General features: G+C 35.7%; 2 protein-coding genes across 3 annotated transcripts in view; one reads left to right on the top strand and one right to left on the bottom strand.

The window, feature by feature from the left end:
* LOC136028015 (cleavage and polyadenylation specificity factor subunit 5-like) overlaps positions 1-26117 on the top strand; it is a 184880-nt gene that overhangs the window by 19761 nt on the left and 139002 nt on the right. For both annotated transcript variants that reach the window (XM_065705568.1, XM_065705567.1), the window contains exon 3: positions 2065-2128. In XM_065705568.1, the coding sequence (XP_065561640.1) occupies positions 2065-2128 (64 nt within the window). The remainder of the gene's footprint in view (positions 1-2064; positions 2129-26117) is intronic.
* On the bottom strand, positions 14632-24256 carry LOC136028014 (uncharacterized). Its single transcript, XM_065705565.1, has 2 exons — positions 24180-24256; positions 14632-16708 (listed from the first exon to the last, which is right to left on the bottom strand). The coding sequence occupies exons 1-2, from the start codon at positions 24192-24194 to the stop codon at positions 15341-15343; spliced, it is 1383 nt and encodes a 460-aa protein (XP_065561637.1). The 5' UTR covers positions 24195-24256; the 3' UTR covers positions 14632-15340.

The following is a 26117-nucleotide window of genomic DNA, read 5'->3' on the forward strand; positions in this document are numbered from 1 at the left end:
TCTGGCCTCTCTTGCACGCGGGGAGAATCTTGATTTAACTACCCCCCCCCTCCTGTGCATCAAACATTTTTCAGGCCCAATTTTAGCCGAATTTTCAATAATTAACAAAATTATTTTCAATTTATTAATTGATTGATTATTTATTTTTATTATATAAATGATTTAATTATCATTCTTTTTTATTCTAATTATTTTAATTATTAATGTTTAATATTTGTAATTAATTAAAAAATTAATATTTTATTGATTATTTTTCACTTATTACCTGCACCCTCTACTTTATTTTGATAAAAAATAAGATTTCAAAAATTACATAATGGTTATAAGTGTTAGATTGTTTATTTGAAATTCTATGCCCCAATATTTGTGTGCCCGGGGCAAGTGACCCTCTTCCGAATCAAAAAGCTGATTCGACTATCTTCAGTCGAATCAACTTGATCTTTTAGTTGGATTTTCAAAATAGCCTATTATCCTAGTTGTAAAGCAGGTTGTCCGTGGTTTGGATAGGAGGATTTCGTTAAGAAATATTTAAGGGAAATAGGAACTTCCGCGGAGGGTGGAAAGAGGAAGGCTTTGGCTAGATTAGGACGGAAGAGTGTGTGTAGTTGTGTCGCCTCAGTCGGCTTGATGCTCCGGCGAGTTGATAGTAGAAGTAGTAGTTGTAATGTTCAAGCTAATCACAATATATTCTTGTTCAATAAAATAGTTTTTATATCATCGTGGAATATGCTTAGTTTTAAGTTGGTAACCTAATGTTTATAGCCCGAATAGATACTATATAGAAAAAAATAAAAACCATAAAATGCAAAAACATAGCAATATGTGAGGAGGTAAATACCCACTACACAGCTGATACAAATAGTTGTAACAAAGTTGAAAATCAGTCAATTTGTAATCAGACCTAAACACTGTTGTTGACCTGCAGGCCAACAACATGTGTTTCTGTCGTTGGCCTGGAGGCCAACAGTGTTGGCCTGCTTTAAATGCCTGGGAATTTTTTTTAGGAAACCTTTACTGGCTGTTCGTAAAAAACATTGTGTCTGTATTTTTTTTTGCTCTGTTTATGGAATTGAGTTGGGCACGTGAAATCCAATCTGGGCACGTGAAAGCCATTTTTCAGGAATAAAATTTATCCCTGTTTTCTTAATATTTTCTTTTTTAGGATGAAAGTAGGTACCATCTGAGGGGGGGATGATAAGGCAGCTACCTTGAGGGTGTTTATTTGCTAAATATTATTTTTTTACTGTGATTTTTTCTATTTTTAGTTTCAAATTAAGCGCTCTTTTTGACAGTAAAGTTTTTTGTACCACTTTAAAATCGGGCAAAAGAACTTGGGCTTTCCCGTTGGTATTTTTTGTCCTCCAACTTTTGACTTTCTGGAGGGCGCTAATGGCCCTAAAACTACTCCCTACCTCCACCTCTGCTCACAATTCAACACAAATATGTAACTGAAGTACTCGTAATATGTAGGCCTAATAAATAGGTAGTCTAAATTGCCACTTAATAGGTCTTTTTCTTTGAATTATTCACAATGTGTTAATAGTATATTATAAATTATTTGACTATGATTGTGTTACATTTAGAAAAAGCAAATGTAACATTTAACTTTTTGTTTTGAATTATTGTCTGTAAGACGTTCATGTTCGGAAATAATTAAAAAATTTTATATTAATTAAAAATAATATTTTGATTATTTTTTAATGTCAGTTAATCCGTAAGACGTTCTTATTCGGGAATAATTTAAAATATTTTAGTCTATTAAAAATAACATTTTAATTAATTTTTTAAATTATCATTAATCCGTAAGAAGTACCTATTTGGAAATAGTTTAAAGTATTTTAATAATTAATAATTTACTTAATCTTTTTTAATTTTAATTAATCCGTAAGATGTTCCTGTTTGGAAACAATTTAAAATATTCTAATTAATTAAAAATAATAGTTTAATTATTTTTTTTCATGTTTTAATTAATCCGTAAGATGTTCTTATTCAGAAATATTTACAGTATTTTAATAATTAATAATTTACTTACTTAATTAATTTTAGTCAAATTTTTTATTTTAGACCCGGCGGAGAGCTAAACGCTGGAGAAGATGAAGTTGAAGGGATGAAGAGACATCTAACAGAGGTATTTCTTTCGTTAAGTCTAAAGCTAGGCTATGGTAGTTGTCAATTTTTGCAAAATTACAAACACGACAGAAACAATAAATTAGTGCGTCAAAATCGTTCATCTGTGTTTAGTTGTAGCTCCAGTTAACTCGCTAAGACAAATAAAATAATGCAATTTATGTTTTTCAGAACCATGGGTGCATGCAAAGTACATAAAGGGGTTATGTTCCTATTTCTGGAGCCTCAAAAATATTTTTTTGTGCTTTTTATCTGGTATAGTTTGGTTTACTTTTCGTAACGTTCTGTTGTCAACGACATATCCAGGTCTTTTTTTTTCGGGGGCAGGGGGTAAAAAACTTTTGAAAACGCATCAAAAATTTGTTTTTATTTATTTTGTTACGTTTCTACAAGTCGGACAAACATTTGGGGGGGGGGGGAGACTTAACTCTCCTAATCTCCCCCCTGGATACGGCCTTGTCTATTGTTCTTTAAACTTGAGAAGCTCTACACCCCACTCTCTATTGGATTGCTAATGATGTCAGCAAGGATGGGTGATAGAAATTTCGCAGGGGGTAAGGGCGAGGGTTTGCAAAAGAGCAAAATTTTAACTATCCTGATTTGCCAAAATTAAGCAGCTCTTGCTTAGAAATCCAGGGGTTCTTCCTCTTAGCAAAGGGAGAGCGCCGCCCTGGTTTTACAATTTTGTGTTAACTAGGAAACACTAATGTCGATTAGAGATTAGTTAGATGTTAGTTAGGTATGGTAGCCAAATCTGGAAAGTTCGCAGGAGTGGTCGACCCCTACATATGCAAAAAATGCACTCCTTATCCTCCGTCCTCCAACAGAAAATCCTTGAACACAGGGGTCTTAAAAAACGTTCAATAAAATCAACACTCAGCAAAACTTTGTTTATGCTTTAAAGATAAAAGATAAAGATTAGATAAAAGTTGACTATTAAAACAAATTATAATGATATAGAAGTCTTCTCAAAGGTCTAGTTTTCAAGGTTATTAACTTTGCGGAGTCATCTTCCAACTAAGTAACCTTCGTTAGATCTGGTGATTAGGTTAAACCCTACTACTCAGCCCGTGCGTGAAAAAGAATATACAGTAAAGATAAAGTAGATATAAAGTAGAATATAAGTAGATATAAAGAAGAATATAGAAGAATAAAGAAAAAAGAATAAAGCAGAAAGAATAAAAATATAAAGAGGAATTTAGTAGATAAAAAGAAGATATAAAGTAGCCTGCCTTTAAATACAGGGTTGCCGACAACTAAGCGACGAAGGGGGCAAAAAGTTTTTGGTGTATTTCTTTATTCTCAACCAATGGTCTCTCCAACAAACACATAACTAAAGTGATACTCTATCAAACTTCATTCATTTGCCACTTTTATGAGTAGTTTGACTAAAAGACTTCCGAAGATTTATTCTGAGAAAACAGATGTTAAGTGCTACTTGCTATGTGATTTAAATTAAATAGCGTACATATAAGTTAAAGTACATAGACGACGCTCTGATACCCATGCGGAGGAAAATTACGAAGTAGGAAACTCAGTTGATCAAGTGAGGTCAACCCAGTGAATTTCATTGCTGGTATAGTTTGTAGGTATCAAAGTGGACTAAAATGGGATAGTGTAGGAATTTAAACATTATTTAGAATTAAAGAACTCAGAAAATCGCTTGAGGCAACCTTGAGAATTAGTATTTATTGTTATCCCCTTATGTTTCTGACTTGTTTGCGTTGACTGAGGAAAAACTTCTTTTGACTCTTTTTTGTTTCTCGCCAGAGTTTCAATATTTGTTTCTCTATTGTTTGTTTAATTGTTCTAAATAATGGCATTTTTTATAATGCCATTATGTCATTTGGGCATTATGCCCGTTATGTCCCATCTTTTGACACATAACCTACACATACTCCTGATTTGGGCTTCTTTCTCCGGCGGACAAATATTATGTTTGAAATAAATAAAGTGGTTTAATCACCTACTCTGCCTCCCTCTAATAATATTTACAAGGCTCGGCACAGATTTTAAACCCTCGAATAATGGCTGACATCATCCTCAATGGAGGCCAGATACCAGATTTGCTGATGTAATGAGTCAATACCTCCTTAGCCACAATTTCAACCCAAGTGAGGTCCTATTCTCAAACCTAGACAGGATCATTTGGAGGGGATTGATTATGCAAGGTATCTACACTGGCTACCCTAATGAGCAAGAGCGTCAAGTCAAGTAAAAATCCCGTTTACTTAGTAGTAAAAACGCGTCATGGAAAGGTACTTGTTACCGGTGTTCTTGTTTTTCACCAGCATTTACCTACATTGGAAAACAAAACCCATTTGGCTACATTTATTAATGTACAAAAAATTGCCTGATTTTCGTAAAAAGGGGGAAAGACCCCCTAGAATTCATGTAATCTTAATGAAAATCACACCATCCGATTCACTGTATCAGAGAACCCTACTTTAGACGTTTCAAGCTCCTATCTGCAAAAATATCGAATTTTGTGCTTTTGCCAAAAAAAGGTCACGGATGTGTTTATTTTCATTTTATTTTTGTTTGTTTGTTTGTTTAGGATAAGATAATATTTATTTTTAAAAGGCTATCACAAGCTCTAATAGATCCGAGTTCGCTTCATATGTCTAAAAAGAAAAAAAAGCAAAACAAAGAAACAACTAATACAGCAGAACAAAAGTATAAATAAGCATAACAAAAGCATAATAAAGCATAAAAGCATAACAAAATAAAAAGAATACGTCTTAAAAGCATAATCAAGCATAAAAATGGTCAAGAAAAAATTCAACGCAAATGAATAATAAAAAAAGATCCAAGTACAAGAAATAAAATAAACTTTATGCGATTAATGGCAAAATCAAAAACAGGAAGGATGGGGAATAAAACAAAATCACAGACTAGAAGAAAAACATTGCCGAATTTACATTCTAAGTCAAATACTGTAAAATAACAAAAAAAAAAAAACCTTAAGTCAAGCTGTTAAAATGAATTAGCTGTTAAAATGAAATATTTACAATTACTGAAAGGATTGTGCCGAAGACAAGATAAAAAGTGAAATAAAAAAAGGGGAGGCTTTTGATTTTAAATTTCAACTATGTGAGGGATGAACGTTCTTCTTTATCTTTCAGTGGAAACTCTTATTGGGGCAAGAAGGGGATTTTTCTTGAAACAAAACTGGGGGGGCGAGTACAGGGGGGTAAATGATCACTAGGGAAAAGAGAAGTAGTACGAGGATTATACAAGGCATTGTGGGCAGAACGCAAGGAAATTTGTGCTCTCCTTTCCTTAAGGGTGACTAGATTTGCTCTCCGAAGAAGGGAAATATAAGGCACCTTACCCCCATTGAAGATAATTCTTAGGCACCTTTTTTGAGCTGCCTCGATTCTGTCCGACAATTCATTGGAGATGCCAGGATGCCAAACAGGACAAGCGTATTCAAGGGTTGGATGTACAAAAGAGAGAAAAATCTTCAAACAATGTGATTTAGGACATCTAAATTTATTTAGGAGTTTGAGGAGAAAAAATTCAGTATTTGTACGTTTTAAAATATCATTAACATGGCAATCCCATTTTAAGTACCCTGAGATGGTAACACCCAGTAATTTCATAGTATTAACAGATATTTCAGGTGGGATAGGACAGGAGAAAGAAGGGGGAGTTTTTAGGAAATTAATTGTTAAAACTGTTGGCTTTAAAGTGTTGACTCTCATAACACTAGCAACAGCTTCATCTGATATTGACTCCAAGATGTCCATTGAGTTACTTTTTAGATTTTTGAAACATGTTTCTAAGACAGTTAAATCGTCAACGAATTTCCATCTACCCGGGAAATCGACACCAAGACTGTTTATCATGGTAAGAAATAAAATTGAGCCTAAGAGGGATCCCTGGGGTACACCGTTATAATTTGGGAGGGGATCAGAGTATACATTCAGATATTTGACGACTTGCGTTCTATTAGAAAGGAAGGACGAAATTATTCTTATTAAATAGGGGTCAACTAGGAAGTCATTGGTTAGTTTTTTTAGTAATGTATTGTGGTTAATTAAATCAAAAGCTTTTTGTAAGTCAACTGCGATAGCATTGAGCCAGGTATTGGGTTTTCAAGTATATTAAATATGATATCAAAAATGTGAACCAGATAGTGTTAGGTAGAGGTAGATTTATGAATTGCCTTTGGTCAACATTTGGGACCGCTTTTACTTTCAACCAATCAGTTAAAAAGCTTTCATATAGCTTGGAAAATACTGGAGTAAGAGTAATGGGCCGGACACCAGAAAAATCTTGTTTGCTACCCTTCTTTTTACGGGAGTAATAAAACCTAATTTCCAACAATCATGGAACTTGCCTGTAGAGGTAATTTCATTAAAAAGTACTGACTCCGGGGAGTCGTCTTTAAGTTACAAAATCTGGCCATTGTTCACGTATGGTATTTGTATAGTATTAAATAAAAAAAGCAAGTTTTTTTTAACTGAAAGTAAGGAGCGACATTAAAACTTAAAACGAACAGAAATTACTTCGTATATGGAAGGGGCTGCTTCTTCATCTACGCCCCGCTCTTTACGCTAAAGTTTGATTCTTTCTCTCAACTCTTCTTTTTAAAACAGTAAAAAGCTGTATTGTAAAAAGCGGTGCATTGATGAGGAAGCAGCCCCTTTCATATACGAACTAATTTCTGTTCGTTTTAAGTTTGAATGTCGCTCCTTATTTTCAGTTAAAAAAAACTTGCTTTTCTCAATTTAATTTCTGAACGTTTTTGAATCAATGCATGTTTTGATTTTGGCTCTCCGCAGAGGAATAATTAAAACGAAATTTGCATATTTATTTTTTTGGCTAAATGGCCTTCTCATAGTTTTGATCGAATGATTTTGAGATAAAAAAGAGCGGGGGAGGAAGCGTAGTTGTCCTCCGATTTTTTGGTTACTTAAAAAGGCAGCTAGAACTTTCAATTTTTTACGAATGCTTTTATTAGTAAAAGATATACATAACTTATAAATTAGCTTACGTAACGAGCTTTTGCATTCTCATGTTTTTATTACATATATGAGGGGGGTTCACCCCCTCGTCAGTACCTCGCTCTTTACACTAAAGCTTAAATTTTGTCCCAATACATTAAGAATGACCCCTGAATCACAAAAGCCGTAGAATGAATAGTTAAAATTACTAAAAATAGTTTAGCGTAAAGAGCGAGGTATTAGGAGGAGGTGAGCCCCTCATAGGCGTAACAATTTCTGTTCGTTTTAAGTTTTCATGCTGCTCCTTACTTCCAGTTGAAAAAAGTTTTCAAATTTATTTTTTCATTGTTTTTTTTTTAAATAATGCTAGAAAATCCGGCGCTCCCTTCATGGAAATTTTCTTCCCTCATGACAAATTCCTCGATGTAAAGTTCCCCCAAACATATCCCCCTCTTCTGAGCCCCTCCCCCAACCGAAAAATCCCCCTGAAAACATCTTTACACTTCCCGATAACCATTACTATATGTAAGCACTGGTAAAAGTTTGTAACTTGCAGCCCCTCCCACGGGGACTGTGGTTGATTAAGTCGTCCCCAAATACATAGTTATAAGGTTTTTCGACTTCGCTGAATAAAATGGCTATCTTAAAATTTTGATCCGTTGACTTTGGGAAAATAATTAGCGTGGGAGGGGGCCTAAGTGCCCTCCAATTTTTTGGTCACTTAAAAAGGGTACTAGAACTTTTCATTCCCGTTAGAATAAGCCCTCTCGCAGCATTCTAGGACCACTGGGTCGATACGATCACCCCTGGAAAAAACAAATAAACAAACAAACAAACTGCCGTGATCTGCCTTCTGGCAAAAAATACAAAATTCCACATTTTTATACATAGGAGCTAGAAACTTCTACAATAAGGTTCTCTGATACGCTGAATCTGATGATTTGACTTTCGTTAAGATTCTATGACTTTTAGGGGGTATTTCCCCCATTTTCTAAAATAAGGCAAATATTCTCAGGCTCGTAACTTTTGATGGGTAAGACTAAACTTGATGAAACTTATATATTTAAAATCAGCATTAAAATGTAATCCTTTTGATGTAGCTATTGGTATCAAAATTCCATTTTTTAGTGTTTTGGTTACTATTGAGCCGGGTCGCTCCTTACTACAGTTCGTTACCACAAACTGTTTGATTAGTATTTGGGAAATATGCATACATTTTTTGTGGTGGGGAGGGGAGGATGAATTTTTAGCTGGGGGGCTTTGCACGGGGAGATTTTTCCATGGAGAGGGAATTTTCCAATGGGTGAACTTTTCTGGGGAAATTGTATACTGGGGGAATATGCCAGAATTTCCGTATGAATTTATGTGTCTTGCTTACTCTTTACTGACTCAATCTTACTCATGGAGGTGGAAAGGGTGGTTGTTCGGGGTAAAGTTTCACCAGGGTTGAATTGTCCAGAGCATGTTTCCGTGGGGAGGGGGATTGTTCCGTGGAGGTGGAGCCAGATTCCCTTGCGTTATTTAAAAAAGGATCAGAAATTAAATAAAAAAAACAAGTTTTTTCAACTGAAAATTAGGAGCAATATTAAAACTTATAAGCAACAGAAATTATTACATATACGAGGGAGGTTGCTCCCTCCAAAACACCACGCTCTTTACGCTAAAGTTTAAATTTTGTTCCGTTCTCCAAAAATGACTCCTGAAATACATGGGTCGTTTAATTAGAACAATAAGTAGCTTTTTTTAATGCCGAAAAACTTGAGCGTGAAGAGCGAGGTGTTCAGGAGGGGGCCCTCGTACATGTAGTAATTTCTGTTCGTTTAAGTTTTAATATTGCTCCTTACTTTCAATTGAAATAAACTTTTTTTTATGCAATAAGATCGAGCCAGGAAAAGGAAGCACTTTTTTCATAGTAATTGGTACCAAATTTTGTTTTCAATTCTTTTTCCTTCCGAGAAGAATTCTGGATTGGAGGGGGGGGATTTTGATCCTGTTTAATTATTCAAATTGAAAGAAAGGAAATATACAAGTTCATGCATAGTCTAGTCTGAAAGGGCCTCTAAGGTAGCAAGGTTGGTGCTGTGGAGTAGGCTTTAGGGGGCGTCAAACCTGATAATTTCAACTTTTGAGTAAGACATAGCCCATTTTTCTGAAAACGCATTTTTTTTGTTCTGTAGGGGGCTTACTCTAAAGAGAATTGTCATTCCATTCTACGGAATGTCACATTCCAGGCTTTTCCATGAATAGCATTCTCAGGTTGTCCTACGCACAGGGTAAGCTCATATTTTTGACGTCTAAGGGTTGTACATTTGCAACTTGCTCGTCCTCTGAACATTTATCTAGTGAAAGTTAATCATATTTTTTTTTGGAACTTATGGACCTATCAGAAATTTGAACCAAATTGTCTAGGTACAGTGGCTAGATATGGTGCCGTCGTACAAACTGGAGAAAAAAAAGCGATGCTGTTTTTGATGGCACTTGGTATTTACCAAGTGACATATTTCGATTGCAAATTCTGTCGGTCTGTCTGTCGGTCGGTCCTGGTTTTGCTAGTTTGGGCACTTCGAGATAAGCTAGGACGATGAAACCTGGCAGGCGTATCAGGGACCAGACCAGATCAAATGAGAAATAGTTTCCCCAATTTGTTTCCCCAATTCGACCATCTTGGACATTCAATTCGGAAAAATTTGAAAAAATGAGGTATTTTTAACTTACGAATGGGTGATTGGATTTTAATGAAATTATATATTTAGAAGGTGTCTCAAAGCTCTTATTTTAAATACCGACCGGATCCGGTGACATTGGGGGAGTTGGAGGGGGAAACCTGACATCTTAGAAAACGCTTATAGTGGAGGGATCGGGATGAAACTTGGTGGGAAAAATAATCAAAAGCCCTAGATACGTGATTAAAATAACCGGAACGTACCTGATCTCTTTAGGGGAGTTGCGAGGGGGGTGGGGAATTTAATTCTGAAAAATTAGAAAAAATGAGATATTTTTAACTTACGAAGGAGTGATCGGATCTTAGTGAAATTTCATATTATGAAGGACTTCGTAACTCAAATCTCTCATTTTAAATCCTGACCGGATCCAGTGTCATTAGGGGGAGTTGGAGGATGGGGGAACCGGAAATCTTGGAAAACGCTTAGAGTGGAGAGATCAGGATGAAACTTGGTGGATAGAGTAAGCACAAGTCCTAGATACGTGATTCACATAACTGGACCGAATCCGCTCTCTTTAGGGGAGTTTGGGGGGGACCTAATTCGGTACTTTGGAAAAATAAAAAAATGAGGTATTTTTAACTTACGAACGGGCGACTGGATCCCAATGAAATTCGATATTTAGAAGGATATTTTGTCTCAGAGTTCTTATTTTAAATCCTGTCTCGATCTGGTGACATTGGGGGGGGGATTGGAGGAGGAAACCGGAAGTCTTGGAAAACGCGTAGGGTGGAGAGATCGTGATGATACTTGGTGGGAAAAATAAGCACAAATCCTAGATACGTGATTGATATAACCAGACCGGATTGGCTCTGGGGGAGTCAGGGGGGGGGGGGTCTTGGGTAATTCGGAAAACTTATAAAAAATGAGGTATTTGTAACTTACGAACGGGTGATCAGATCTTAATGAAATTTGATATATAGAAGGATCTCGTGCTTCAAAGCTCTTATTTTAAATTGATATTTAGAAGGATCTTGTGCTTCAGAGCTCTTATTTTAAATCCCGACCGGATCAAGTGACACTGGAGGGAGCTGGAGGAAAATGTGAAAATTGAGGTATCTTTATCTTGCGAATGGGTGATCGGATCTTAATGAAACTTGATATATAGAAAGATCTTATGTCTCAGACGCTCCATATTCTATCCGAACCGGATCTGGGGACATAGGTGATTGGAGGGGGGGAAACAGAAATCTTGTAAAACGCTTAGAGTGGCGAGATCGGGATGAAACGTGATGGGAAGAATAAGCACAAGTTCTAGATACTTGATTGACATATCTGTACTGGATCCGCTTTCTTTGGGGGAGTTGGTGGGATTTCCAGTACTTTGGCGAGTTCGGTGCTTCTGGACGTGCTATGACGATGAAAATTGGTAGGCGTGTCAGGGACCTGCACAAATTGACTTGAAAACAGTCGTTTCCCCGATTCGCATCTCGGGGGCTGGAGGGAGAGGAAAAATTGAAAAAATGAGGTTTTTTAACTTCCGAATGGGGGATCGGATCTTAAAGAATTTTGATATTTAGAAGGACCTCATGTCTTAGAGCTCTTATTTTAAATCCCGACCGGAATTTAGCTTCTGATTTTCCTTTTAAATCAATCTATTGATTCTTAGAATTTTGCTATAGTTCATGTCATATTAGCTTTTGGCTCTTGGATCTTTAGAAGGACCTCATCTACCAGATCTCTTATTTTAATTGCCGACCTCATCCGGTGATTTTGGGGGGAGTTGGAGGGGGAAACGGAAAATCTTGGAAAACGCATAGAGTTGAGAGATCGGGATGAAACTTGGTTGGAAGAATAAGCACACGTCTTAGATATGTGATTGACAGCACCAGACTGAATCCGCTCTCTTTAGGGAGGTTGGGGGGTGGTGGTAATTCGGAAAAAAATTGAGGTATTGTAAGTTACGACCGGGTGACTGGATCTCTATGAAATTTGATATTTAGAAGGAACTCCTGTCTCAGAGCTCTTATTTTAAATCCTGACCAGATTTGGTAACATTGGGGGGAGTTGGAGGGGAAACCGGAAATCTTGGAAAACGTTCAAAATGGAAATATCGGGATGAAACTTGGTGGGTAGAATAAGCAAAGGTCTTAGATACGTGATTGACCTAGCCGGACTGGATCCGCTCTCTTTGTGGGAGTTAGGGTAGGGGTCCAGTACTTTGGTGAGTTCGGTGCTTCTGGACGTGCTAGGACGATTAAAATTGGTTGGCTTGTCACGGGCCTGCACAAATTGACTTGATAAAGTTGTTTTCCCCTATTCGACCATTGGAGGGGGGAGGGCTTAAAGGAGAGGTCTCAGAGCTCATATTTTAAATCCCAACCGGCATTAAGCTTCTGATTTTCCTTTTAAATCAATCTATTGATTCTTATAATTTTGCTAGATGGATCTTCCGAAAGGTTCTTGGATCTTCCAACCTCGTCACAAGTGTCATATGAGCTCTTAGCTCTTGTTTTCTCCATGATTTGAAGCCCATGTTTTACTTGTCCCTGTAAAGAAAACCCAGAGAATGAAACATCAGTTTGCGCTTTATGCGCCAGTAATGGCCCTTGAGAATCTGTATCCCTTTTTTTCGACGCCAGGTGCGTTCATATTTCTTACCTGTTTATTCCATGAGAATCTGTCTATAGACCAATGGAAGGATTTCTTCGATTAAAAAAACAAAAACAAAAAAAAAACACACACACACACACAATAAAAGTCTTCAGTCTGAAATTTTGACAATTTCGAGGTCATCACCATTCGCCCATTAGTTTTTCTAGTAAAAAAAAAGAAAAGAAAAAAAAAACTCCATTGATCATAATTTAACAGGCGAAAGGAGAACTCGTGGATAAAATTTCATTCAAAACTTTGAACCTAATCATCTAGGCATGACGTATATATCGTTGACGTTGTTATTATATATTGTTGACGTTTTTTTTTAAGTTTTTGACGTTGTTGTTATCTGTGGTTGACGTTGTTGTTAAATATAGTTGACATTTTTGTTATATATCGTTGACGTTGTTATTACACCTCAAGTTTGAACCAGACATTTTCGTATTACTGAGATAATTGCCAAGTACTGTTTGTTGAGCTGTTCTCAAAGGGAGGAACAATAGGTTAATTTATAGGTTAATGTATGTGTAATTTATACTCCTGATCTGAATAGCCCTGCTAATTCTCCTCTTGATTAAAGGCTAGCCAATCAGTTTTTGACATTCGTCTCAGAATTGTTGAAAATGCCAGATACGATCTTTAGGCGTAACAGTGACGATAATGATAATGACAAAAAAAAACGTTTAACAAATAAACAAGGAGAAAATTACTTTTTCCCTTGTTTATTTGTTAATCATTTTTTTGGGTCATGTTTAGCCATTGCGGTCTTGAAATTTATTTGAAGTAGCAAGGAAATCAAAATGAAAACATTTTTGACCCCCTTGGTTCATGTTTGGGCCTATTCATACCTGAAAACCATCGTTTTCTAAGATTTTTCTTAGAAGATTTTCCTATTTTCATTGGTGTTGCCACGTTGGATATTAAAAATCTATAAGTAAAACTGACTAGTCATTAAATTTTTTAAAGCCCCTTGTCCGCAAAATTTCAAACATTATTTAAAGTTATTTAAATTTTGAGCGCCTTAGTTCTATTCATACCTGAAAACCACGATTTTACGTGACTTTTCTTTTGATTTTATTAATATTATGAAGTTTCTAAAGCAATATTCCATTTCGCTATGTTGTCACGTTGAGCCGTAAAAATCAATAAGTAAAACTGATTAGTCATTAAATTTTATGAAGTCTTTTTGTCCGCAAAATTTCTAAAATTATTTAAAGTACCAAGAACATTTATATACCTGAAATTTATACCTGAAAATCGTGATTTCTTAAGATTTTTCTTTTGGTTTTGTGAAATTTTCTGGAGTTTTTTTTTTCGCCACGTTCAACCATGAAAATAAGTACGTAAAAATTATAAGTTAAGTGCGTAAAAATTATAAGTTAAGTTTTTTTTAACCTTTTACGCCCGCAAAAATTCAACCATTAACAATATGTTCATGCCCAAAGAAAAGTACACCTCCAAAGGAAAGTTATACCTTCCTAAGCTGCGTGCCGTCATATGTACAAAAACTGAAACTCAAAACAATCAAAAAATACTATTAAAAAATACATGAAACCCAAAACAAGCATCAAACAAAATAAACATTAATAGCTAATAAACTTGGGTTTCATTTATTTTTTAATAGTATTTTATGGTTGTTTTGAGTTTGAATTTTTGTAGATTTTTATTTCTGCTGATCAGAAGTTTAATATTGCCTTTCCTTTTCTTTCAAAAACTTCTTTTTCGGAAAGTTTTAAAAAATTAATTTTCATTAAAAATTGAAATGCCAATATGCCCTAATAAGATTCTAATGGTCGTGTAGCTTTCCTCTTAACACGTTTAAACTGTCATTTTGTTTTAGCTCTCCTTGATACTTTAGGGCATGAGGCGACCAGTAAAGAATTCGTTTGCTTGGACCCATTTCGCCCATCAAAAATTGCAATAATTTTGCAGGAATTAATTTGTTCACAAGAAAAGACTGATTTTTTTTTAGTGAATAAAATCTTGAAAATTTTGAATTAAAATCAACTTCATGGAAGTGATGAAAGACTTGAGAGCCATGGCTAATTGGAGTAAAGCCAAGACAGATAGTCTCAGTGAGAGGCAAAGTTAGTGTTACCCTTTTTCAGAATTGGATTGATGCCAAAATATAATTTTGTTTGGTAACTTTTCTAGGGGATTCACTAAATACATCTAAATACACACTAATACACTATTCCAATGTCATCTAATTACATAAATGTTATATAAGCTGCTAGTCCTGCTGGAATGTATTTAATAAGTAACCATAGAAAAATATAAAAATAAAATTTTCATAAACTTAAATTTTTCTATGTTGTGAGAAAAGACCTGTGGCAAATTCCACATCACTCATCTTATAAGTGGCTGCGTGGATAAGTATAATTCTTTTGAATTCTCAGGAATAAGCTGATCAACAATTTTTCAAAAATAATTCGCTAGTTTTATTGTAACTAATCGTATGGGTTTGATCGCAAAATCGGTGTTGATAACCTTTCAAACGTCATCAAATATCCTTAAAACCGTTCGGTCAGGCACAAATAGGGTCAACCGAAAACGGAGTAGGCGAGGGGGGCTGCTGAATAGAATAATTTTAGTTTAATAAGAAGGAAAGGGGCTGGGGAAAATGTTAATTTTTAAGAAAATGATTGACATATTTTGTGATTAATATTGTACAGTATAGGAAATAGCGAAGTTTCAATAATATAGAGAAGTGTTTTTAGGTTGGGCAGCGAGAAGGTGTCACTGCCATTCTCGTCCCCTAATCAGTCTCTGGTATAAAAGTATTTCTTTGATTAATCAAGGGAAGTCGGAAGTCACCATTTATGAATTTTTATCTATACTTAGTGCGCCACAACCTTTGTTGGTTTCCAAAGGTAAGGTTGGTTTGCCACAACTCATTTTATAAAACAAAAAAAAAGCTCAAGAAATTAAATTGTCCCCTTTTATTTAGTCACTTTTTGCAATTTGTTTTCTTTTTCTATACACTTTTCGACGTTTGTAGGGTCGTTGGGCCATGCTTCGATAGCGCGGTTTATATTCTGTTTTCGGTCTGTCATTTTTATACGTCAGATAGGATGGTTTTGATGATGTATCAGTATGGGTATAAGGTTCAGGTGCCTCTGGATAATATTGAGAAAGTGCGGATAACCTCTTATTGCTAGGAATCTGTCCTACTGATTTTGGATGCTTATCATATTGAGGATAAGAACTTCGGTATTTGCTCAAGTACGCATCAGATGTGTATCTATGTTTATATAGTTCTTTGCTATGAAGGGGTGTGCTTGGGTTATTAGGATAGTTCGTTCCACTTTGGTCAGAGATGTTATGTTTCTCTGAGCTGTGTTTTGTTTCCTGACTATTTATATATATCTCTTTGTTGTTATTTTGTTGCTGTTCTTCATTTCCGTCTGAGGGGATCTCAGAATACGGTTCATAGTGGTTATATGTTTCTTTAGATATTTCCTTGCTGTCACGTGCGTATGATTCCGAAGTATGTCTATGTTCATCTGCTCCCTTTTTATTGTGTGGTATCCTCGAGCTATGTAGTATCTCTTCATTTACGTAGGACTGGCTTGGTATCTTACGGAAGGGTTTGGCCTTCTTTCGGCTATTGCGCCTTCCTAAATATGCGTTAGAGACATATCTGAACTTATCCTCTTTCTCGTTGCCGTATGGAACGTTTGGACCAAGACGGGTTTGTCCTTTGATTTTGTAAGAAGTTTCAGGTATTCCAGGGTTAAGTTTGGCAGGTACCCCAGGGTTAAGTTGGGCATTATAAATTTCTTTAAATGCATCTCGACTATCATCAGTCCTTAAATATTTATCATGTTTATATCTATGAGTATTTACTCCCTTGTAACCGTGTGGTATTTTTGGATTATTTCGATGTGGTTCTTCATTCTTGTATGATCCACTAGATACTGCAGAATTAGGCTTGGTGATATAAATTTCTTCTGATTCTGTTTCGCTATTATGCGTTGAAGTGGAACTATGGCGGTCTTTATACGAGCTATTTGGTGATTTAAGATATGCTTGTTCATTGTAACCTTCATTCTCATATCGCACATCTGCCACATACCCTGACTCAGGTGTTACATAATAGGTAACAATTTGTTTTCGTCCGTCTGGTAGAAGAACTGAGTAAGACCCTTGAACACTATCGCCATCTCTATTTTCTTTGTGGTCATAATCATTATATGCCTCTGGGTCCCTCACTCCCCAACTGAATTGGTACTTCAGCAGTGGACTACTTGCATAATCTCCAGTATATTTGTCCGCTTTAGTAATTGTGACCAAAATTGCAGTAATTAATACCTATAAATAAATAAACAGAAATATAAATAAACTAATTAAATCTAATTAAACAAAAAATTATTAACCCAATTAATCTAATTAGACTAATTAAGTAGAACTCTAAACTAAAATGTTAATAAACCTATATAACTCTACACATAAGTAATGTTATTCATTCGTTGTTATAAATTACCAGAAAACAACCGGAAAACTAAAACGTAACAGTTGATAATGTTCTACGAGTTATTTCATCTATATATGTTCGGTTGATAATGTTCAGCTTGTATAATTATATAAAAATATATTTTAAAATAAATTCGTCATTATATAAAAATAAATATCAACAATAAAAATAATAAAATTGAATAAATATTAATAATGAAATACTTTTATAATTTAAACAATAAATTGAAAAGTAATTAAAAACAAACTTATTATTGAACAAATAAATTGAAATTAATTGTCATAATAAATATAAATTTTGTACAAATTTGGCCTAAAAATTTCAGAGGAGACAGGGGAGTCTGTAAATCATGTTTTTGGCCTGGCCCTAAGAGATTCCAGAACCACCACTGGAATTTCTACAACGTTAAAAGAAAAAATACGACCCTATTCGATAATATTTTAAAACGTGTCACGCACGTATCTTGTAAAAAGTTGTTCTCTAGGGTATGATTTTGGTTATAGTGGGCCCCGGTTTGTTCTTTACTAGGTTGCAGCTATTGCTGGCACCATGATCCCCTCCCTGATTTGCTGTAGTTCGCTCTTCATTGGCTTTCGAGTGCGTGATATATTAACGTTATGGTTGCAGCGATGGCTCCAACTTAGCAAAACACGAAGACGACCCATAGTAGTCAAAAAACCTATATAAACGGCGTCAGATCAAAAAAACAAAAACAAAGTACACCACTAGAACGTCCTTGTCTAAAAGCCCTGTAAAGGGAACTTACAGTCCCTTAGCTTGAACAACCCCTTTTTGAATGAAATCATATAGGAATAGGTCCTTCACTAACCAGAAAATAAGGATTGATCAAGTCTTACAGGATGGCAGGAAGACTCAAATGAAGGTTAGCTTAAGGTTTAGATTTAAAACCAAAGAGAATAGACAGATTGTTTAACTAAGAAAGAAAAAAAAAGGTGAGACTCAATAAAAAGCAATAGTTGGTACTCATAGTTTTTACAGAAGCAGCTTATATTTTCTACAAAAAAGAGTATAGGTAAACCATAAGAGTGGGAACTGGCTTTAGTGCCGACAGAAAGAACTTTCAACACCATCTAGTGTTTGGCAATACTCAGTTCCTGACAGAAAAATGATTACAGAATTTGAAAAAATGCTACATGTCGCCAAATGCTAGATGGTGTTGATAGTTTTGTTTTGCTGACACTAGTTCCAGTTCCCTCTCTTATAAGTTACCTATACTCTGGGGTCGACGACACACGTAATATGCGGCATGCCGTATCATTATTTTTTTTTTTTGCAATTTTCAGGCTTCATAATGGGGTATTTACGGAAACTCGCATCGCTACCTTTGCACGGTAAGTAGGTTATTTGGGTGTTTTTGAATGCTATTTGCTTTAATTTAATTGTGTGTCATGTAACCGCAGTGGTTAAGCTAACCATTACTTATTTTGTCAAATTGAAGAGTTGGGCAAATTTTAGGTATTACTTAAGCGTGCGATTTCACGGAAAGTCAACAAGTCACGAACAGTTCTATTTGCTCTTGAACTTAATTGGTATGATTATCAAATTCAAACGACTTTTCTATTCAAATTATGTCCCCATGTGGGACTACAGGTCTGTCTAATTATGGGGAATAACTTTGCTTGTCGAAGGATGCCCCTTTAGTCAAAGAACTACAAAAGATATTTTAGAATGTAAATAATTCATCCGTAAGTGGGACATTAAGACCTATTTTTGCTTTACTTTATTCATGTAAATAATAAATGGAATTTTGCATAGTATATATCAAACTGATAAGATTAGTTTTGATTTTGTAAATAGTATAATATTCATTGCTTTGCGCGAATTGAGATTTATTCGGAAAAGCAGCCTTTGGCTAATAGAAATTGTAGCCCATCTAGACTGTTGGATGTCGGAGCTAAAAAGTTTTAGAAATGGTTTTTGGCCATTGCAAATCTAAGGAACAGTATTCACCTTTTGATTGGGTACGAGCTGTTTGATTTGGATTGTGTTTTCGTTTCAAAAATTGGCATTTGGTGGTATGAAATTGTGTCTCCAGAAAGTCCTCTCCATTCCTAGGGCTCCCCATTCACCTTTCGATTCGGTACGAGCTGTTTGGTTTGGATTGTCTTTTTGTTTCAAAAATTGGCATTTGGTGGATTGAAATTGTGTCTCCAGAAAGTCCTCTCCATTCCTAGGGTTCCCCATTCACCTTTCGATTCGGTATGAGCTGTTTGGTGTGGATTGTCTTTTCGTTTCAAAAATTGGCATGTGGTGGTTTGAAATTGTGTCTCCAGAAAGCGCTCTCCATTCCTAGGGTTCTCCATTCACCTTTCGATTCGGTGCGAGCTGTTTGATTTGGATTGGCTTTTCGTTTCAAAAAATTGGCATTTGTTGGTATGAAATTGTGTCTCCAGAAAGTGCTCTCCATTCCTAGGGCTCTCCATTCACCTTTCGATTGGATATGAGCTGTTTTATTTTGATTGTGTTTTCGCTTCAAAAACTGGCATTTGGTGGTTTGAAATTGTGTCTCCAGAAAGCGCTCTCCATTTAGGCATAACGCACCTTTTTTTGGTAACTGAAGTTGCAATGGATCACTTCAAAAAAAGAAAGATAACTTCGAAGACCACACTGCCTTTCCATTACGAAAATATAACAGTTCAAAATAGGGAAGAAACTTTTAAATTGACAGTGAAACAAATATAAAATTTTTTAACTGGATATTTCGAACACATATATAGTGTCCATCATCAGCAAGAGGTAATCTTGCTTATCTGTTTATCTGAGGTCAAATAAGTACCTTTCATTTCACCTAAGACATTTGCCCTCTTTCCACCTGATATGTCAGATAAATCTAATAAACCGGACCGAAAAGGTCAATGAGATTTACTTCCGCTATTGCATCGAAAAAAATAAGAGCAATAAACTATATGTATTTAGTTTATTGGGTATAAATTTTGTTTGTTTTTATTAATATCTTAGTTTTACTGCTGATGATGGACACTATGTATGTGTTCGAAATATCCGGTTAAAAAAATTTATGTTTGTTTCACTGTCAATTAAAAGGTTTCATCCCTGTTTTGAACTGTTATATTTTCGTTAAAAAAGGAACGGATACAGAGGTGCTATTCTAGTAAAATAGGTTTTTTTTAGGGCCTATAACTTTAAGAGATACTTGTTCTTATGTTAAAAATTTTGTTTTCATTTCTACAATTGTCAGGGAGCTGCGGAGGTTGTACTGCTTGTCTCTGTTAAGAGTTGTAGTATATTCTAAAATAGGGATACTGTTTCAGGGTGGACCAAGGACACCAAGACCTTCACCTAAGAAACTATATTCTCTATTTCATCAAGAAATGGGAAATTTCAGGCAATGCGACATACCTTTGCTGTAATACTTGGGCTATTCTTTAGGGAGGTCTCTACTTTCTCCCTGAATGCATGTATATTTCATAGTTGTATGCTGCTACGTTCTATTGTTTGCACGGTCTTTGTTCAGAGGCAACCCTAAGAGCCTTTTGCTTCTTTTTCATGTAATATTCCCTCCTTTCCCCTTCCTTTGTCTCTTCGTATGAAATGAGTGGCAGTAGAACCTTCGGGGAAGGGGCTCATTAGATTGAAATTGAAAGTTCTCGCGTCTGTTCTAAGAGTCGACAGTGATTGGAGGGTATCTAGCTCCCGTTCCGTACCTTTTTTGCTTACTCAGCCCACCGGTAAGCCCTTAAGATATTCGGTCCAATAGCCATTTTGTTTAGGATATGGATTACCTCACCCCCATAGCCTCTGAGGCAAGGCTCATAAATATTGTTACATATAAGTCTCATAATGAGAAAACTCTTAAGAATTCGTCGCTCTAAGGGATTGTTCTGTAGTCAAGAGCATCACACATTTGTTGTGGAAGCAGGTGGGTGGGTGTTAGGGGACTGTAAGTGGACTTTGTCCCTGATCAGTTTGGAACTTACAGCCTAAAATTCTTGTACCAAGAGTGACATTTATTTAGAAAAAAATCAGTTGAGGGTCTACCCCCCCCCTCAAAAAAATGAGACCCAACACTATTTTTTACTACTTGCTTGAAATTTGTATCTTCAAGTAGTTGAAATAACTGGACCACAATTCAGAAAAAAAAATGTTGATACTCCTGTAAACAGTGCCTGACAAAGAACTGGTATTGTGCCAAAATATTTTTTTCTGGCCTCTTCGTATGGAGGGGGTCCTTGAAACTTGGAGGAGGCTCACTAAATTGGAATTTAAAAGTTCTAGTGTCCTTATATGGCCTAAAAGTGATTGGAAGGCATCCAGTCTCTCCAAAGTATAATAAAAAATCATTTTGTTGAGAAACATCAAAAAGGTCATCAAAGGTTGGCATCAATTCTACGGCCTCTATGGGAATGGGCTTAGACTATGCAAGTAATCCTTTGTCCACAGGTAGATTTTAGTGGAAAAGGTGACCTTACCTGGTCTTGTTTATTAGATCTGCTTGGAAGTCTTAGGGATCGTTTGCTAGGCCTAAACTCCAGGACTTTCCGAAGGACATGCACTCGAGCTTTAAATTATATGCAGTACTTGGGAACGGCTAGAGGTATCAGGTTGAAACTTTCAAGGATTTTATTTTGGAGGGGGGGGGGAGAATGGGTGCTGGACTATGACTTGGAGAAGAGAGCAAAGATAATCAAAAGGCATAAGGCATAATCAAAAGGCATGCGTATCTAAGTTATATAAATTTCATATATGCAATATTTTGGTTATGACTCGAGGAATAGAGTTGAAACTTTCAGAGAGTGTTGGGGAAGTGATTGTTAAAGTACTTTCTATATTGCCTCAGGAGGGGGGGGGTAGTGGCTAAATATGTTTGTTAATGAATAACGCACGCGTTGGTAATTTTGCAGTATAAGCTGCTATAGTTAAGTAGTGAAGTAAGTAAAAAAAAAAACGACTACAGTTATCAAAATTGCGTATCTGCATTTTCTTCGGAACAGTTCAATTCAAAATCTTTAGTTTTTTTTTTGGGGGGGGGTGGTGTCATTTCGACTTCAAGTTTCGAGAGGGGACAGAAAGCTCCAGTCTAACCGAAAGTTTTTGGAATATAAGTTTGTGTTTGACCTATGATCTATTGACAGTTACGTAGTGAGGTAAATTTAAAGCAACTATGTGTTGCTAGGTGACTAAAAACAACGTATTTACACTTTCCTGGTAACGGCTTTTGGGATCGAGTTTGGGATCAAGGTCAACTAATGATCTAAACAGAAGAGACACTACATGTACCCACGTGATCAGAATTGTATATCTGCATATTTTGTGCTTAGTGGGACGGGGTTAGGGAGTGAAAAGTTTGTGTCCCTATTCACCTAAACATTTTGGCACTATTAGCCCAAGTAAAACGTTGAATCTGTTCAAGTTGAAGTGATGGAGCAAATAACAAGGTAAACAGACAGCGAATGCATCTACGTTATCAAAATAATGTATATGTAACATCCTGGGAACGACTGAGATGATCGAGTTAAAACTTTCAGAGAGTGTTTGTGGAGGGAATAGGCACTCCCAAATATTAGGGAAAGAAATAAGATTAACAAAATGATTTTATCGCCTAAATATTTGCTTTCTCTAAAAAAGACAAAAAAATTTTCTTCAATGCTTGAAACGAATATTCATAAGCATGGTCAAAGAGACACTTATGTACAGAAAAAAAAATGTAAACAATTTTATTTCACCAGGAAATTGGCCAAAGTTTGTGCTTCCATCAGCTAAAACTCGCAACACTTTTGTTCTGCCCAGTTACTTTATTTTGAATTCTTTGATCATTCCAGGCTAAAAGATTTCGGACGCACCAAAATGTGGGTTTAAATTTGATCTCCAATCAGCTTGAAAGTAGTGTGCGCGGGTTGGACGCTCATTCAAAAAAAAAAAAAAAAAAAAAAAAAAATTGAAACTAATTCTTGTTGTTACAATTTGTGACGCCCAAAGATGGCCCCAAAAAGTGTTTTCGTTTTTGAATGGCTTGTAACTTACAGGGTGCTTAGACAGAGTCTAGTAGACCTTAGTTAAGACAAACGTATTTTGGAGATAGTTTTTACCGACTTTTGACACCTGAAACTGGCTTAAACTTACAGGAAAAATAGACAGAGACAAGAGATCTCAATGAAGACGCAAACTACGCAAAGACGAAATAAAATAATGTATTGATTCGTAATGCCCAAAATAGGCCCAGATTTCTTTTGTTTCCAATGAGCCAGTAACTTAGTGGGCATGTATGTTGAAATAGTCAATATTTATCTTCAACTCCACGAAACCATCGTCGCTATTTTAATGACAGAAAACGTTATTTTAACGACAGAGAACATCAATTTAATGACAAAATAACATGAAATGTTCTTGAAAGAGTCATTATTTGCCAGGTTCTTTCCACAGATTTTACTTTAAATTGACAGTCACCTTCTAGAAGAAGCAGAGCATGAGTAATAATTGTGCTAAAAAGAATCTTTTATAAAAAAAATTCTTTTCATAAAAAGAATTTATATTAAATCCAGATTTAATATAAATTTTTAAATATTATGGAAAACTTTAACAAAAAAATGATCTTATGAGAGAGAAAGTCAACTTTGTAATTGATAAACTTCACAACAGTATTTGATCTTTAATTAACATTAATGTTAAAATTTAACATTAAAATAAATATTATAACATTAAAATTTAAGTCCAACATTAATGCTTCCCGACAACGATGGTCAAAAATGCCTTGCCCGTTATAACATGAAATGTTCTTGAAAGAGTCATTATTTGCCAGCTAGAAAATGGAAATCGTTAGAGAGATATCAAATTTCATATTTAATTGTAAAATTCATATGAATCAATCGTTTTAAGAAACAAAGAAAATTAATAAAAAATACAAAACAAAAAGATACAGCTATTTTTATCCCTTGAGTCTTATTTGGGCCACCTTGTAGTTTAGCTGTTTTGGGCATCCAAACAAAGAAACTGATCATCATCCGGGTATTAGATATTGATAAGTTATAAATCGGAAACTGGTGCTAGTGTCGACAAACAAAAAACAACCAACGCCATCTAGTATTTGGTCGTTCTTGTAGTTTTTCAAAGATCAGACACTTATTACTACACTAGTTTTGCGAATTACATCGATTACACTTACTTTGCCTTATTAATACACTGAAAAATTGCCAAGAGACGCTAAGCTTTAGATAGCTTTGGTGTTTTTCCGATACTAGCGCTTGTTTTTACACTTGTAAGTTACCCATTCTTTTTGCATCTGGGTTTAAATGTAATACCGCCAATTTAAAGTAAGTAAAATGAAAAAAAAACCTGTAACTGAAGCATGTTCCCTATCCCAGATGTCGTTCAACACTAATTCATTTGAACGATGAAGCATCTGAATAAATGGAATCTTTTAAACATTTCCCAATGTCCAAGGTTGGATGCATTTTTGTAATTTTAGGAAACAAATCATATGTTTGAAGTTTTGTGGGTAGAGCCGGCATGCGCCTAAGCCATTTGACAAATTATGGTTAAAATGAATACTGTTCAAAGTAGGAAGACTTTGATAAAATTGTTATGATTGCCTCAGTCAAGGATGGTCAAGTTGAAAAGAAAAATAGTCAGATTTTTGTTGCAAATATATTACAAGTGATACAATAGTAAAAAGGCGTTTCGACTATATAAGTAATCATTATGCCATTAATAAGTACAGTATATACAATGAAAAATTTCTGTAATTTCGCTACGAAAAATTAATGGTATTATGATGGCACTTGGTATTAACCAAGTGACATATAGCGATCGCAAATTCTGTCTGTCTGTCTGTCGGTCGGTCTGTCTGTTGGTCTGTCGGTCCCGGTTTTGCTACTTTAGGCACTTCCAGGTAAGCTAGGACGATGAAATTTGGCAGGCGTATCAGGGACCGGACCAGATTCAATTAGAAATGTTGTGCTTTAAAGCTCTTATTTTAAATTCCGACCAGACCAGGTGACATTAGGGGGAGTTGGAGGGGGAAACCAGAATTCTTGGAAAACGTGAAAATTGGGGTATTTTCATCTTATGAATAGGTGATCGGATCTTAATGAAAGTTGATATATAGAAAGATCTTATGTCTCAGATGCTCCATATTCGACTCGAATTGGATCTGGGGACATAGGGGGTTGGAGGACGGAAACAGAAATCTTGGAAAACACTTAGATCGGGATGAAACTTGATGGGAAGAATAAGCACAAGTTCTAGATACGTGATTGACATAAATGAAACGGATCCATTCTCTTTTGAGGAGCTGGGGGGGTGTGTGTGTGTTAATTTGGAAAGATTATAAAAATTGAGGTATTTTTAACTTAAGAACGGGTGACCGGATCTTAATGAAATTTGATATTTAGAAGGAATTCATGTCTCAGAGCTCTTATTTTAAGTCCCGACCACATCTGTTGACATTGAAGGGAATTGGAGGGAGAAATCGGAAATCTTGGAAAACTTTTAGAGTGGAGGAATCTGGATGAAGCTTGGTGGATAACAAATGTCGTAAATACGTGATTTACGTAACCGTAATGGACTCGATCTCTTTGGGGGAATTGGGGGAGGGGTTCAGTGCTTTGGCGAGTTTGGTGCTTCTGGACCTGCTAGGACGATGAAAATTGGTAGGCGTGTCAGGGGGGCTGCACAAATTGACTTGATAAAAGTCATTTTTCCAGATTTGATCATCTGGAGGGCTAAAGGGAGAGGAAAAATTAGAAAAAATAAGGTTTTTATAACTTACGAGTGGGTGAGTGGATCTTAATGGATTTTAATATTTAGAAGGACATCGTGACTCAGAACTCTTCTTTTAAATCCCGGCCGGCATTAAGCCTCTGATTTTCCTTTTAAATCAATCTATTGATTTTTAGAATTTTGTTAGAGCTCATACCATATGAGCTCTTAGCTCTTCTGGCCTCGTCACAAGTGCCATAGGAGCTCTTAGCTCTTGTTTTGTATATTTTAATCATACTAACAACTTATAACTTTAAGCCCTCTAAGAGTTAAGCCATCCACTCGAGCTCAATTGTACTTCAGCGACTTCACAATTTTACTCACTTCCTCACTAGTACACAAGTTCATTTCCAGAGATTCACCTCTTATATCACTAAAATTACTACCCTGCATTTGTTGATGCTTGTCATAAGCACTAGCTGGCATTTCAGGACCAATATTCGAAATAAATTTACCAAGTTTATTCGCAGTTGTACTTTTATCTTCACGGTCGCAACTGCTTAAACACACTTC

This window comes from Artemia franciscana, chromosome 6, assembly GCF_032884065.1.
Source record: "Artemia franciscana chromosome 6, ASM3288406v1, whole genome shotgun sequence".
Taxonomy (NCBI): Eukaryota; Metazoa; Arthropoda; class Branchiopoda; order Anostraca; family Artemiidae; genus Artemia; species Artemia franciscana.